The sequence below is a fragment of the Puntigrus tetrazona genome, chromosome 11 (assembly GCF_018831695.1).
Source record: "Puntigrus tetrazona isolate hp1 chromosome 11, ASM1883169v1, whole genome shotgun sequence".
In the NCBI taxonomy this organism is placed as follows: domain Eukaryota; kingdom Metazoa; phylum Chordata; class Actinopteri; order Cypriniformes; family Cyprinidae; genus Puntigrus; species Puntigrus tetrazona.
In genome coordinates this window covers 13828027-13845561 of record NC_056709.1, presented here as the reverse complement: position 1 = coordinate 13845561, position 17535 = coordinate 13828027, and the positions used below count along the sequence as shown (strand labels likewise).

The window sequence follows — 17535 nt, the reverse complement described above, 5'->3', positions numbered from 1 at the left end:
GAATTGTCCTTCTATGTTGCCTGAGAAATTAATTTCATTCATTTCCTGACAAAAGCACATCCTGAAAATACGATTTACTGTTATATTACATATATGCTGCTTGTTATATGTAGGCAAATAAAAAGAATAATTACTATCATCATACTGCAATAAAGTAAGTTATGCAATGAAAAACAATGCAACAAAGTTGAACGCGTACGTAAGAGAAATTTAATATTGTGCTTTTAGCGTCATCTAGTGTTTAAATTAATATTAACGCAAATTACGACCATTTCATCAACTTAAAATGAGTGTTTTGTGGCTTAAAGTTATGCCTGTTAGTTTGTAGCTTGTATCTATATTAATATGACGTCGAAGATTGACAAAATTAACCATATATATATATATATATATATATATATATATATATATATATATATATATATATATATATATATATATATATATATATATATATATATATATATATATATATATATATATGTTTTTTTCAGAAAAATGTACCAAAAATATACTCATCATGGGGCACATATCAAACGCTTTATGCAATGAAAATCTGTCGTTATTATACCACTTACAACCAAAGAGGCCTATAACTGCATGAGACATGGTTAGCGTTAGCATAGTCAAAGCTATCCAGTCAAATCTGTACCCGTCTCTGGTCTTCATGAACGATTGATTAATGAACGATTGCTCACGTAATGATTTTTATTGGCAATTCAGAACAATCTGAATATTTGTGGCTCTGACGGTGGAGTACAGAAACACACTGTGGTAAACCAACTTTATCTGAAACACACGTGACCCGACCTGTAAACAAACTGAACAAATACGTTTAGCAATGTCAGCAATGCTAACATACAGAGGACGCATATACATGTACTACACATTATTACAGAGAAGAAGACATAGTTCACTTAATATCATACAGCAAAGTTCATTTTAGACACCGAACGCTTCACAGTCACTGCTGTAATGGCACTGAAGCTAAAGGGACGTGCTTTAAGGCTCTACACTGGCTTTTCTGATCTCTGAGAACGAGTGTGGCCAAGGCTACTGGATGAAATGGCACTTTTAGCATCAATCTGGCTACACACTCTCTTCAGGACTGCTGACTTGCTCTTAAGCCGAGTAATACGTTTTTTTTATTATAAAATAATTATGTATCGCTGGTCCGTGCTCTTAACAAAGCTAAATCTCTGGGCTACCGTATGTATAAAAAGAATCATTTTCGAATGGGTTTCCCAAGCACATTTCCATCTGTGACTGGTCGAAAAAAGAGGTAGTCAAACCCCAATAAATAGAATACTCTTTATATATAGCAAAATGATCTAAATGTGATTAATCTCAATATTTCCAACCATTAGAACAATTTATAATCAATTAGTCATTTTAAATTTGGTCAGTGTTTTGTCCGACCGCAGTTTTAGTATGCTATATTCAGATTAAAAAAATTAAAATAAAAATTGCGCACCTCTCCTCCTATGTAAAGCATGCTTCCGACTGAATATAAAGGGCTAAATATATTGAGGCAAATATCATATCTCTAAAAATGATGATGTTGTATTTTAAGAATCAGTTAGTCACAGCCCTTTATGTGAGGTGGACATGCGTCTGGCTCAGAGCAAGGGAGGTTTGTGCTGATCTAGACCAGAGCTTCCTGTTTAAATCCACCAAACAATAAAACTGGGGAAGACAGATGTCCAATTTTACAAACTCTGACGTGGGCAAAGCAAATCACTGATTCACTCAGGAATGTCGAGTTTAGGGGGAGTGTACATTTGTCGCGATTCGAGTTCATTCAAAAATGAGTTCAAATATCCACCCTGTTTCTATCGATATGATCACCGTGTCTACATAGTGCTAACGTGTCAAGAGGTATAAAGGTATTTCAGTACAAAGACGCTTGTAAAGGGATTCTCCGTACGGTCGTCTAACGAGCCCAATGTCTCAGAAGCTTTTTCTTATTTGTTCAACAAGATTACAAACCGATAGTTTAGCGACTGCACTTTGGAGTCTTGCTACATTAAAAAGAAATCAACATTATCCTGAGGTTGTTAACAATCACAATCTTATCGCTAACCTGTTAAGGCAAGACACTACAAGCAAAACCCTTTTTGGTTTGTTTTACCTTTAGATTTTTTCAGACCACTGGATTCAAGTGTTTATTTATTACACTTGATCCCTGCGTGTCCGTAGGTTTTAATTACAAAATATATATATATATATATATATATATATATATATATATATATATATATATTTTTTTTTTTTTTTTTAAGTCTGTTTTAAACACTGAGCCAGAAATGATCACTTATATACACTAAGCTTTAAGCTTATTTATATATATTATTTATTTATATATAATTAATTATATATTTATATATTTGATTTATATTATTTATATATTTATTTATATATTTAATTTTTATTTATTTTTATTTATTTAGTTATTTGTTTATTCATTATTTCTGGCTGTTTATGGAGTGATAAAAAGACAAAAAGTACCTAAAAACTAAAAGTTTAAATCATTGGTCTGATTTCTGTTGCAAATTAGTGCAAAATTTTATTATATAATAGTGCATAACATTAAAAACTTTTAATGCATTACTACTACTACTACTACTAGTATTATTATTTATTATTATTATTATTATTAATGCATTGTGATTAATCAGTATGGTGGTATCTGTTAGTTAATACTCCATTCACCTGTGGTGTCTTGCCTTAATATTTCTGGTAAACTGTCCTGTTTCATTTATTTCTCAGTGGCAAAAAAAAAGCGAAAGCATTAAGTTATCCATTATTGAAAAGCTTCAAGATAATAAATATCCTAGAGTCGAGTGAAAAAGTTCACATAATGATTAAATCAGCTTTCCTCTGCAGGTGGCATGGACAGTCACTCAAGGGAAGACTCATGTTTCTCTATGCAACCAAGAAAACATTCATCTACACGATCGACCTCAGTCCTTATGCAAAAGTGTGTGTCTGGGACACAATACAGCTTTAAAATACAGGCCTGTTTGGTCAGGTAAACCAATGTCTTTGTAGTTTTTTACCGCGCGGGTTGTTCTAATCAACCCCAAAATATCTGAAGTGAAGCAGCACTCTTAACACTGGGCCTTGTTAAGTTCCCAACTGCAGAACGGATACGCCGCTCGTCTCTTGGTCCGTTTGTCTCTCGCTGCTTTCTAAAACGGGAGGGGACGTCGTGGTCCCGGATCGGTCTTTATCGCTGTGCTCTTCTTCAGCCTCTAGCTCTCCGTCCTCTTCCTCCAGAGTCAGCTCAAACTGGAACTTCTCCCCGACCGATCCTGTGACTCCCAGCGGGGCCCGAGAGCCCTGCTCTTCAGGGGTCGGCGAAGGGCTGCGAGGGATCATGCTCTGGTACCATTCGCGATTGTCCTCCAATGTGTCTAGAATGTCCTGAGCATCGGGGTGGACCAGATCAGCCCATGTCTCCCATAGAGGATGAACAATGTAATCGATGAATCCCACCTTAGGAAACAATGAATAAACACATTCGTCGTTAGTACAGTTCAGGACAGGCTAATATGATGATCTATTTGTGAGGGAGCCTTACAAATGATTAAAGTAGTAATAGAAAATACTATTTGTTTGCTATCACATATTTATTTATTACATTTTTTTAACAGTCACAAGTTTGTGATTTCAGTATTTCAGCATGATGGCAGTATCATAACATATTTTATTAATATCTTAAATGCACATATTTGACACTTCTGAAAAAAAATATATATTATATAATATATATATATATATATATACATATATATATATATATATGTGTGTGTGAGTGTGTAAAATATTCACATTTTTACAGCTAGATATTTTTCATCTATAAACACCTATTTATATAGTTGGAGAAAAATATTAAGCGACTTATATAACATTTTGCAAATTATAAAATAGATTCAGAAAAAGTGTTCTATTTACATATAAATAAAAGCAGAATAGAATAAAATATGGAAAATATTTATGTCAATATTTCATGAATCAAATTAAGTGTATGTTGAGTTATTATATTAAACATATTTTATTAACACCTTAAGTGCACATATCGACTTTCACAGATTTAAAAATGAAAGTTTGTAATATTTCACCTTTTTCGCCCATTTATACAGTGTGAGAAAATATTAGGTGTGATATTACAAAGACGTGTTTTTTTTTTTCATTAGAAAATACCGTTTATTTACATCTATTCAGTGGGTACGGAAAGTATTCAGACCCCCTTAAATTTTTCACTCTTTGTAATATTGCAGCTATTCGCGAAACCTACTTGGGACCATGTGATATTTCAGTTTTTCTTTTTCAATAAATCTGCAAAAATGTCAACAATTCTGTGCTTTTCTGTCAATAAGGGGTGATGTGTCTACATTAATGAGGAAAAAACTTATTGTAAGTACAAACATTCCCTTTGACAATTTTTTGCAGACCCCCTGCATGACCCTCCAGAACCATGAAACAGATAAAACCACACCTGAGATTTTTCCACAGAAGCAGTGTGTTTGTCACACATGGGGCTGATTTCTATGCCCTTGTCACGCTCGCGGTCCCCCTGTCTGAAGAGCTCCACCATGATACGGTCTGTCCACTGTCTGTAGAGCTCCAGGGGTTTGGTGGGGTTGCTGAGGTCTGCGCAGTGAACCATGTTCTGAAGCACCTTTCCATGGAGAGAAAGAATTGGTACAATTTAGCCGTTCAAACAGGGCTGAAAAAGGCCAATAAAACTATCCAAAAGCGGACCTGTATTCTGTCGGAGTAGTTGTCCAGCAGCAAGACTCCCAGACTGGTCACTTTTTTGGTTTCCACCATTGTCTTCAGGTCAGCCAGGAAATTCATGTGTTTGGACATATCGGTGGCTAAGACCTGGAGAGACGACAGGAAATCTGTTATTAGAAGCTTTTTTTTTTGTCAGGGTTATCCACACCTCATTCGGTCTTTTGAAATAAAACAACAAAGAGACACGCCGCAGCGGTCCGCTTCGCAGATGATTCACTCACAAATGAGTCACAGATCACTCGCTGAATCTCAATGAATCATTTAGGAGCAGTCATCTGGTTGTGCTTGTAAACGAAATGTTTTCCTTAATACGCTCTTCATTTACTCACCTTCAAGTTGTTCCAAACCTGTACGAGTCTCCTACCGGTTTACTGTCTTAAATTCATTCTGGCAACAAACACTTTAAAAGAGATCTGCTGAAGTCCTCCGGTTTTTGTTTTTCAGTAAACGCGATCGATAACGAATGGGAGTGCAGTGACGAAGTGAAAGAACCGACAGTCTCGAATACCAGGATGAGCGCGTCTTTCCAGGTCAGCCGCAGCAATTCCGAGCTGCTGGCGAATGGCGTGCCTCGGATTGTTGTGGCTGACCAATCAGAATCGAGCATTTGAGAGAGCGGCGTGTTAAACGTTTAAAAGCCTCACCATATCGATGGTCATCTGTCGCAGGGACTGTCGTTGTTTCTTGCTGAGATTGCAGAAGATGTCACAGTTCTCCCCCTGGAGAAGCTTGAAGCCCACAGCCAAGTGATGGTTCTCCAACACCGAGGCGTCATTGTACATGAGAGCAAGCTCAGAGTCTGAAAAAAGAAACAACCTGCTAAGGTCTGATAGTGATTCGCTGAAATTTACGGAAAAATATTGACCGAATCAGTGATGTTTAATGAGCGATTCTCTGATGGTGCGTTCTGACTTTTTAAAAACATCTTTAGAAAACTAAAGAGAAGAGCATTTTATAGAAAATATATCACTTGTTATATTTTTACTTAATCTGTTGTCTTCATTAATTAATGTACTTTTAAATAAATCTGTCACGAAAAATGTAGTACAGCCAAAAACGTTTGTGTACGGTGCATATTTATTATATATATATATATATATATATATATATATATATATATATATATATATATATATATATATACACACACATATATATTTGTAAAATATTTACATGTATACATTGACATGCATGTACTTATATATTTATATTTTATATTATATATAAATATATATTTTTTGTAAATATATATGTGCTTGTATTTATAAATACATAATACATATTATGTAAACAAAAGCATTTATTCTGGATGTGTTTAATCATGATTAACTGTTTGACAGCACTAATTTTCCCATCATTTTGTCACGCACAAAAAAATTGCTTAAGTGCAATTTAAATGTTTTTGAGTCTGCTTAATAAATATATAATTTGATTAATTATTAAATAACATTTATTTACATTTTTTGTGCATCTTGAATTTTTGGCTTTGGCCCAGAGTTTTAATTTTGGTGTAAGAGTCTAAATGAACGGGTCTGGGAGATATTTTTTAACGGTTTGTCATTAAAGATTCGTACTTGTGTTAATGAGGAACTGGTTAGAGAATCCTGGATGGTCAACGTCGTGGATAGCACTCGCAAACAGAGCGGCCATGATCTCGAGGTCTGTGAACACATCCTGAAAGTAACATGACAAAACAAACGAACAAATAGATGCCGGTTTGTTTAGAGGTCTCTTCCCATGAGCGCTATGTGTGTGTGTGATCATCCGGGGCAGACCTCTAGGGCAGGTGTGGAGAGAAGAACGTGTGTGGACTGCACAACGTCTGCTGCGTGGATGTTGTTATGGTAGGCCACGTCCAAGTGGTAGTGATCCTCCAAAGTCATGAGGAAAGTCAAGAAGGTGTCCGATGGGATCTTAAAAGTCTTGAGCAAATCCCGCTCCTGGGAATCACAGAGCATAGAAACATGCAGTAATGGAATATTTTCAGTTACCGCTAGATAGCGATGATACGATACGCTTTTTCTTCCGGCAGTTCTACTATGCATCTGCTGCGCTTTATTCAAGGGTATTTATAAATAGTGGAGCGGTGGAACGTGGATATTTCTGGACAAAAATCCTTACCTGAAAGATGGTGTACATTATGACTGTCAGCGGCCGATTCCCAGAATACTCTGCTATCTTAAAAATATCTATACCCCATCGATTAATGTCCTCAAGCTCCTAGAATGAAAAATACAGTCATTCTACTCCACTGAAGAGAACTAATATTACAATAATATAGCACTAGGAATCTTTGAAATTGATGCAATGTAAAGAAATCAAAAAAGTATCATATTATATATTATAATAGAAATATCAAAATATATAGTTTGACAATATATATACATATATATATATAGAAATGTTTAAATATATATATATATATATATATATATATATATATATATATATATATATATATATATATATATATACATGTATATATATATATATATATATATATATATATATATATATATATATATATGATTTTTTAATTAATATAAATATTAATGAAAATTTAAATGCACACAATTTTAAAAATGTGACTTGTGAAAGGTGTTTAAATGAATATGATATAAAAACTCAATGGACATTTGTATAATAATTATGCATGTTTCTAGTTATTACATTTTATCAGGTAGAAATTGTTAGTAAAAAACAGAGTACATACATTTAATACAGAATCCCCCAAAAAAAAAATCTGATTTCTTAGTTTATTTCTTGCAATTTATTTCCTGATGTACAGTAGAACTGATAAAGGGTGAAGTGAAGGGACACCTCGGCCAGGAGGCTCTCATGTTGCGTGTTGACTCCGAACCGAGGGATGCATGTTGGAGGGAGACTCGGACTGGGGCTCAGTTTTCTCACTCCACTTATCTGAGACATGGGACGGCGTTTTTTCTCCTCCTTACATGCCGCTGACAAAATCTCCACGTCGTGCTGTTTTTCTGCAACGCAAACACACAGTACGCGAAAAGCCCTGGGCTAAATTAGGTCGGAAAGGAAAGGCACAATTTTGGAAAATTATGTTTTTTATTGTTATTGTGATTGTATCGCGTCAGTTAGCTGTATTTTTCAGCCTAATCAAAATAATGCGAGATTAATTGGAATGAACAATGGAAAAAACATGATTTTTTAAAAATGGAGTGGATAACTTTTGTGCAAATTAACTCTTCATATGCAGTTATATTGCTGAAAGCACAGTGTTATCATAAATCCAGGCTCTAAATCAGATAAATCAGATTTAAATAACTTTTTACTCACGTAAAATTGTGCTTGCTATGAACTCCGACACTTGGTTTCCTGACCGGCTGGTCTCTGACAGCTGAGTAAGTTCCCTGTTGAGCATTCTTTTAAACTAAAAATAATACAACATAAAATTAATAAAACATTTAAAAACGCTAACAGGGAAATTTATTTTTAAAGACAGACCAGCTACGAGGATTTTAATTGATTTTATGTGCTTTTGTTGGACCCATCAGTTTGCATTCAACTTATTTTAACTCAATTCAATTTATTTATTTTTTTAATTAATATATAAATCAATTTGTGGTGGAAAAACTACATTACCCATAATGCTGTGCACACATTCAGTACCACTTAATTTTAGTGTATTCGTGTTACACCTTACATGCACTTGCTATTATAATAATACTTAATCATGCATAATTACATGCAATTAATCCAAAGCCAAACCCTAATCGTAACCATGCAGTAAGTGCATGTAGTTAATTATTATTCATCAGTATTTAAATGCATTATTACACTACAACATAAAATAAAGTGTAACTAAAAATTGCATGTCATTTTTAATTTGCATAATGTCAGTGTAGTTCCTTCTCTCTTACTATATACTTTCTTGCTTCAGGATTGTGTAAGATTGTGATTTTGCTGGTTATTTTGGTTCATGGCTGCATGGCTAAAATCCCAATGGGAAAAATACTTTCCGAAACCAGAGAAAATGGACGGACACTAATGCACATTTACTGTACTTACGGGACTGATTTCAGTGCAATAATAACAACAGGAACTGATGCAACGAACAGAATTTTGAACAGCAGACGAAGAAAATGAGTGTGCATCACGCTGCCAGTGATCAGCCATGCAGCACGGTATTCACTTTCATCACGCTGTTATCTGGTTACCATGGTAACCGAGTCCGTACCAAAAGCTATGTGAGGAAACACTACAGTAGTGCATGTCTATGGTTATGTAATCATGCATCAGCAAAATTACTTTCAACCATTATTAACCCATAATATAACATGAATATGGAGCACTTTTCTGACTAGTAGTACACATTCTGTACTGCAGCATGCCTCACGCTCTGCAATACTGTACTGAAATATGCTTCCATTGTTTTTTTTTTTATTGTTGCTATCTTTATGCATGGCTCTGGGTGTGGAAACACGCACAACATCAAACAGGAATTAAATTCAAATTTAAAGTTACTGACACGTTATTATTTAAATAAAGACCTGCACTACTGTAAACGTCAGAGAATGGCTAATTAATTCACTCCTTTTTTGTGCCCAAATTAATAGGAATTAATTGAAGTCATATTGCATTTGTGCAGCGTTATTTATGTTTTATTGATGCATGTATTATTAATATACAAATATCATATGTATTAATATTGTATTAATAATATTTTATACATATTACAATTTTAGTTTAGGTTTTATGAATATTGTCATTTAATTTTTATTATTCATTTTTAAACATTTTTTTTATTTGAATAATTTTCATATTTTAATCTCGTTGCCAGTGCACCATTTCTAACTATAGCTTACATTTTTCATTTTATATTTTTATTTTATTTCATTTCAGTTTACTAGTTATAGTGAACAAACAGCTTTTAAATGAGCCATAAAACGTTTTTGAGCTGTGAGCTACAGATTTAACGACATAAAATCTGCTTCACGGATAGAAGTGTACTGATACAGTGTAAAAGCTGTACTGTAAGGCCGGTTTATGTTGCTCTTTAGTTATTATAAATACATTTTCACAGCACGGGCAGCTCATACAGCTAATGATTCACCGAAACATTGCTTTAAATACCTTATTGGAGGCCATTTCGCTGACAGAGTGCCGAGTTTGCAGGGTCTCCAGCTGGTCCAAACACCAATCCAGCTCTTCAAGGGTTTCCACGGCGAGTTTCTGATATGCCTCATCTGCAGCAAACAACATCGGACATCAGAAACATCGGCAATACTTTAATGGCATGCGTTCGGATGCTCGAACTTTTACACCTATAAACTTTTGGCTGAGTAAGGAAAAGTCCTCATCTCTGGCTCACACTCACCAGACAGGCTTGTTTTGCAGGCGGGCTGAGGGTTCGTGCCTGACGGTCTCCTGTCGTGAAGGAAAACGGTTAAAGAGACTTTATGCGACAACTGTTTCAAATCTTTCGCTCGCTGACTGTCTGAATGGGTTTCGGCTACAGACTCACCTGTTGCTTCTGTCTTGTACGTGGGTTAAAGCTGCGACGTTGCCCCTCACTGTTCGCAGACTGGCAAGAACCTACAGTACACACACACACACACACACACACACACACACACACACACATTACACATTCAAGTATCTGCACAATGCAATAGCCACAGAACTGCAGAACGATATCTCGCACAATTATGCAAACTCTTTGAAAGTGCAAATTTATTAGGTCTAACGATTCAGTGCATTAATTATTTAAGAAATAACATGTTTAAATTTTGTCATCCTACGCTGGATGAGTTATGGTTATATTGCATAACGCTGTTTTTTCCTGATTTGATTTAATGCAACAGTTCAATAAGAACAGTTAATACTGTTTTAGGCACAATATTCAGCTTTTTCAAGTTCCAATCAAAGCCACGGCTGAATCGCCGTGTATTTTTAAGCAACACACAGAGGGTTTTTTTTCTGTATCCACATTTTTGATCAAATAAAGTGAGGCAGTGATTCAGTATATTATTCATAGACACTCACTTGCTTGTTTCTGTATCAAGCAGACGTTTGAATAAATGAAAAGTTTCATATTTCTATATTTATTATTCCCATTTAAAGCCCATCGACTATGCAATTCTAATAGCAGCGTAGATGTTTATTAAATTTGATTTACTTTCTCATTTAACACTATAATGCCAAATTATTAACTAACTGACCTGAGCAAATGGTGTTACAATCATGTCCTCCCCATGACTGCAAAAGAGAAGTCAACAATGATGATCAAATTACTAATTCAACAAGATAGCATTATTGTAAATGATTGACTGGTACAAATGTAAAATTTCTCTTTGAGGTTGCCAAATCCCTCTTACTTTTTAACCCCTTTTCCTTCAGTTTTTATATAGGTATAGATAAGTGTACCGCTCTGAAGAGCTACACGCTGATAAAAAATTAAGTGGGGAATCAGAAAATCCACTGAGCACATATTTTGCTAGTAGTGCATGTTGAAAGCTCACAGTTCGCTGGCCATCGAGGAGTTTCTGGACATCGTCTTGGGCGAGAGGTCGAAATCCGAGTCCGAGCGGTAAAGGAAAGACTCTCGCCTCTGGCTGTTGGCCTGGAGGACCAGACCTGAGCTCGGACTGGGGTCCAACGGACTGCGCCCGATTGACAAGCCATTTTCAACATCAAAACTGCAACAGAGAGACCGGGAGTTAATTGTGACAGCCAAAAAGATGAAAAACACCAGACATTTGATTAAAGGTATACCGAACAAGTGATATTTAATACGTTTTTATGCAGGCCTTTCCAACACCTGCTTTACAAGTCAGGTTTAAGGAACAGAAACAAATAAACATCAATATCAGAAAACAGAACGCACCAAGAGCATAGAGACTATTTAGGTAATGTTGATAAATGAATGTTCTAGGATTGCACATTAATGGCAAAATAGTAATCTGAATCATTTTACTCCAAAAAAAAAAAAACATGTGAAAGAAAACAGCTGTATAACACTTACAGAATGTCTCAATGGAAAGCATTAAGTGCAGCTTCATTGTTTGGCTGTTTTCAGCTTATTATTGCTTTTTCCGTAATGTAGATGTGTGTGGTTGCCAGGTTGGGATGATTTAGCGAGGCCAAAAAAAAAATTGGGATATTTTAAATTCTGCCAACCGCAAATAGCTAGTTACCAATGCAACGTAAAGGGAAATTAAAACTGAAACTCTAGCAACATAAATAACCAGTGGGTAAATATCACAGACGATAATGCGGAATAAATCAAGCGAAGAAGAAATCTTTATCACGATAATCAGATGGCTTATGGTGCATTTCATTTCTGATTGGCAGTAAATGAAGACCTCTAGCCCACAAGCTGTTAACACAGAAAGAAGAGAAGCAGGCCTTCGTCTGTAGGTCTGAGCTCTGATTCAGAAAGTGAGCCAGGACTGCTTTGATTTATTTATATCTGTGGTGAAGGTTAAGCGGTTGAGTCTCTATTTTTACTCTCTCAGGTAAAATGTTGCCTCTCTCCATTCGGAAATCCTAACGTGACTGGGATGTGAAAAAGCAGAACGACTTATTATATTTTGTGAATCCACATAGACTTTAAAGTGCATCTCTATTGATTAATGGGCTGTTAAAAGTTTTTATTAAAAAAAAAAAAATCTTAGCCTTCCTCCTGATGTTTTGGGTGGAAGCAGCTGGGCTTCACAAAGGCATTCGTGAGAAAGTGGCGAACTGGTACTGAGACGCAGATGTTATCATTAAAGCACTCTATCCCTGAAACAACAGGGAGCTTCTTTGACAATAAAGACCAAACGCGACCCCATTCTTTCTTTTATGTTATTTGTCCTGGTGGGTCCCGCAGCCTGACCTTGGCACTTTACAGACGGGAACCCAGATAAAAAATAATTGTGCCACAGGAAAAAACAAGACGCAAGGGTCAAAGTGCTGGCTTGGGTGGTGCCTGTACAGATGACCCTTCAGAAAAAGGGTTTATTAGGCTGGCCAGTATTTCTTTAATATCTTGTATATTTTCTTAACCCATCCAAATGTATTTTTGTTGGTACAAACTAATGTATTTAGGTTCATACAGTATTATCTACAGTATATGTGAGTTCAGTACAACATATTTAAGTGTGTATATATATATATATATATATATATATATATCTTGCATGTTGTTGCTTCTTTATTTGTGCCCTTTATTTGTTATTTGTGATGCTTTGGAAAAAAAGTGTTAATGTAATATATGAAAAACTCTGAATCAGATGTAAACTTGTAAAAATTTGGCATTTTTTTTATATTAATGAACTTGTACACCACCGATAGCGAAGTTTAAATAAACTCACATCAAACAAACAATGGTTTCATTTTATCCTATGCTTTTTTTTTTACGATATCACATTAGACTCATCAGAATATGTAAACTTTGAGCACAAGATCAATTCAAGATGTCTGGAAATAACATAGCATTTATTATTGCTTCTAAACATCTCGAAATGTTTGTTTGTATTAGCTAATCGAAGGAAATGTTTCAGACACGCAGTCATGCACTATTTTCCAGACTAATACACACAGGTACATGCTATCAGAAGAAATGCCAGCGTCATGACAAGCAGTGATTTATGGGGAAAGAAGATTTATAATAACGCATAAAATACTGCGAACAAAGTCAGAACGCCGTGCCATACGGCAAAATCCATGTATTTCCACACAGAGGGAAGAGCAAAGTACAAAATACGAATTCTGAAGAGCAGTCTGACAAAATGCCGGAGTTTGTATAATGTGGCAAATGTCAACAGTGAACTTACCACAGTACGTGCTTTTCAGCAGATCTCGGTCGCGTTAGCAAGCAGACTGCCATTCTAACTCTCGAGACTTTCAGTAAAGAGCCTGGACGCAAATCCGATGACGGCCTTAGCAAATAAATATCTCCTGAAGAACAAACGGATGCATTTCGATTGCTTTCGATTTACCGGTTTGACCTTTTAAAGGCAGCGAATTATTTCAATCCAGAGACTAAAATCTGAATGCATTAGCTTAATATAGTGTTTTTACCATAAACGCCATCCAGTCCTTTCTCTTTCTCTCGTATTCTGACCGTACACACAATCTCACACACACACACACACACGCATAATTGCTCTTTGCCAACAGACAAGTCGCAGCATGCTAAAGCTGACAGATTTGTAGAATACCACAGAAACGCACGTCAGACGGCTTCAGGATCAGACACGCTTTACAGAAAAATAAGAAACTGTACTTTGCAAAAAGAAAATAAAGCCTTTTTTTAGGAGCATGCGTTTCGTTATAACATCAAATCCACTCCAATTGAATACACCTTTTCCTCCAAATTCCCTAAATGTAGCATAAGTTTGTAATTTTTACATACCAATGTGAACTGACACAGCTCTTAGACAGAAACTTTTTGGTAGTATTTATTTTGGATTTAAAGAACAGGCAGATTTACATGCAGCAGTAAAATGTTAGCACGCACCGTTTGCTCAAGGTATAAAACAAACCGCTTGTACAAATACTGTACGTGGAAGAAAGGAAAATTAAGCAATATCCAAATCGTTATCCAAATCGTCATCAGTGTGTTTCCAGTGAAGTAAATGCGTCATTAGATGCGAATCTTAATGCTTAACTTAGTTCACAAGATTTAGGGTTGTGCACAAATTTTTAATTCAGCAAACGGAGAGTGGAAATGTAGTTCAAATATGAATTTTAAACTGTGTATATGTATATTTAATTATATACTACATAGCTATGTGCTTAACCTTTTGGGGTCTGCATAAAAAGATTATATTGAATGTATTTACATTTTAAATATATATATATATATATATATATATATATATATATATATATATATATATATATATATATTTTTTTTTTTTTTTTTTTTTTTTTGTATACATAGTTAATTCCAAAATTCTGAATTCTGGAAAATTCATTGTTTTCATGCATCACATTGTAGGCGTGCATGTGCGCGTGGATACGAATGAAAAACTATGTGCTGAACATTTTGTGAGTCTGCGTGAAAATACGTTTGCGTTACAGAAATCTCTAATTTCATGAATTACAGAGCGGATCCTAAATTTCAGAATTTTTCCCAAACCTAGATTATAAACTCGACATAAAGTGCGGTAGAGAAGAACGAACCGAAGCACACTTGTTCTCCAGCTGATGATTTGAAACACTTTCAAAATCATTACTGTGTTTTTTTCCTGCTCATGTGTGACTCTGGAGACAGAAAAAGACGCAGATCCCACCGGGAGCTCATGTTAGGAGAGAGATCTTGGACGGTGGGATCAATAAGCTCTCGGTGTGAAGAGCGCGATGAGAGGTCTGCAGTAATAAAGGACAGTTCTTCATCTGAACACCAGCTGTATTCCAGAGCTCTGACTCCAGTGTCTCTGATTAGGAATCGGTCTTTATTTGGTACATTGCTTCGATCGTGACAGGACAGGACGCGTCGCTCACCGAGCAGAGTCGATTAAAGCGCACAGTGGCCAGTCATAAAGACCCGTGTCTGGGGCTGGAACAGCTCCGCGGAGATGGACGGACCCCGATTAGAGGCGCAGATGTGGATAAGAGACTCAGTAAATGAGTAATTCAAGCACGGCCTCTGGTGAAATCAGGTCAAAAACTGTCTCGCAAATGGGCCACAAACGCAGGTAAAAGAACATTTTACCCAAATTAAAAAAAAAAAAATATGCAATTTACGGGGCTTCAAAAAAACGGTCACTATCCACCAGAATTTCTGAGCAGAATACCTCAATAGAAAGCGCTAAACTCCAACGTACGTGTTTTTAACTCATCAGTGCTTTTTCGAAAAGGAGCAAAGCGTGTGCACACGGTTGCCAGGTTGGACATAAAATGTATCAATATCCTGATTAGGAGATCTACATTCTGAAATCTGGCAACCGGAGCCATAAAAGCTAGTGGCCACTTTTTACCAACTCAAAATAAAACAAATACAAAACTAAAATTAAAAACCAGCAGGCAAAAATCACAATTACTGAACGGAGAGAACTCGTGATCATGATTAAAATACTATTTATAATGCAGCCCTCTCTACGTTACCTGAAATAAAATATAAAAACGTTTCATTCTGGCTAGCTGCCAAGGCCACGTTTCTCATTTTCATTCAGTTTAACTTCACGTCCTAAAATAACTGTAAAAACGGAATCTATAAAAACGGCATAGTAATACGTAAATTAAAACAAAAACTACACACCTAAAATATAAAGATAAAAATATCTCAGTGACACTGAAAAAACTCTCAAAATGAGATATTAAGGGCATTTTCACGCCTGGCTAATTTAGAGCATTTGTTTTAGGAACCTAGGAACCTGTTTTCTTTCTTAATTTGGTTTATTTGGGCACATACTGTGCACAGCAATCACGCTCGGGCGACTTTTTTGGGGTGAACTATCTCTTTAAAGTAATGTTGAATCAAGACTTCTTATTGTAGATTCAGAAATATTCCATGTGCACACACACACACACACACACACACACAGCTTTCCAGGTCACTAATAAAGGGCCGATCACGGCAGACTGTGTTGCCGTGCACGGTCCTGAAAGTGACGTGAATTTGCTCTGAGAAAAAAAAAACAGCGTGGTTGATGTGTTTGAGATAAAGGCTTCAGCGTATACACAGGATCAGGATCAGAACTACTGTTTCCAAACAAAAGCATTTGACAGTGACAGTGTGGCCCTTCATATGCAAGGGGCCCTGGGACGTCATGCGTCATACATATATTGTCCTCAGGGATGGTATTTACACAAGCTAATGAACTTCAGAGAATAACATGGAATTACGGGACCATGGAAATACAATGGTACAGTACATTTACTTTAGATAATGTAGTGATATATTTTTTATTTTTATATATTTTATTGCAAACCTATAATAGCCCGTCAAGCTAAATTAAATAATGAAGGACATTCCACCACCTAAACAGTGTTTGAAACATTATTAAATTAAATTAAATTAAATTAAATTAAATTAAATTAAAAAGAATAAAAAGAACAGAGAGCTAAGTTTCTTGTCTGTGATCTCTTGCCTTTTTATTGCTTTATGGATTTTTATATTAATTGGGCCAAGTTTTGGCATTGCTGTAAACAACATTTAAGTACACAATCCAGGTTACCATGAAAGACTAAAAATGTCTAAAAAGCAAGTCTTTTGGAAGAACTTAATTCGTTTTAAATAAGGATAAAACAAATGAATTAATCACAGCATATTTAGACATGAACGCAAATGCACCTGCCTCTGTTAAAACATAACTTTTGCTCTATATCTTGATGTCGCTGGCAGCAAGAATAAAATATATGGACATATATTGGCTGCAATAAATAAAACTGAATTTGCATAACAAACTGCTTACTGAATTAAACATTATACACACTGTAATGAGTGGAGATTTCTACCTGGTTTGAACTATAAATAAATAGTTTTGTGGGTATAAATGAATATATTTAGGCGATTCAGGGGCATATTTTTGATTTCACTTAAACCAGTCATGTTAAATGTTGTTATTTCTTTCTAATGCAGGCATAACAGAATCAGACTGATACTCTTTCATTTTATAATCATCAGAGACAATTTCAGAGCCGCCTCCCCTTTCCCCGACCCCCATTTGTTATTGGTCAGAAAAACAAGTAGCCCCAACCCTGACATTTGCCTAATATGGCGCATTAGTGCCCGCCCACTTTTTAAGCAGCACTGTTTTTTTTTTCATT

At 35.6% G+C, this 17535-nt stretch overlaps 1 protein-coding gene across 7 annotated transcripts in view; it reads right to left on the bottom strand.

The window, feature by feature from the left end:
• Positions 1 to 694: 694 nt before the first annotated feature.
• pde4cb (phosphodiesterase 4C, cAMP-specific b) overlaps positions 695 to 17535 on the bottom strand; it is a 53029-nt gene continuing 36188 nt past the window's right edge. For 4 of the 7 annotated variants that reach the window (XM_043252086.1, XM_043252087.1, XM_043252088.1 and 1 more), the window contains 14 exons: positions 11295 to 11471; positions 10995 to 11031; positions 10298 to 10368; positions 10151 to 10200; positions 9907 to 10019; positions 8110 to 8203; positions 7624 to 7793; positions 6925 to 7023; positions 6579 to 6743; positions 6378 to 6477; positions 5448 to 5602; positions 4768 to 4890; positions 4502 to 4684; positions 695 to 3498 (listed from right to left, as the gene is read on the bottom strand). In XM_043252086.1, the coding sequence (XP_043108021.1) occupies positions 3127 to 3498; positions 4502 to 4684; positions 4768 to 4890; positions 5448 to 5602; positions 6378 to 6477; positions 6579 to 6743; positions 6925 to 7023; positions 7624 to 7793; positions 8110 to 8203; positions 9907 to 10019; positions 10151 to 10200; positions 10298 to 10368; positions 10995 to 11031; positions 11295 to 11471 (1909 nt within the window). In that variant the 3' untranslated portion in view covers positions 695 to 3126. Of the gene's footprint in view, positions 3499 to 4501; positions 4685 to 4767; positions 4891 to 5447; positions 5603 to 6377; positions 6478 to 6578; positions 6744 to 6924; positions 7024 to 7623; positions 7794 to 8109; positions 8204 to 9906; positions 10020 to 10150; positions 10201 to 10297; positions 10369 to 10994; positions 11032 to 11294; positions 11472 to 13592; positions 13932 to 17535 lie in introns of those variants that run through there. The other 3 variants (XM_043252090.1, XM_043252089.1, XM_043252091.1) reach the window with 3 other exon arrangements.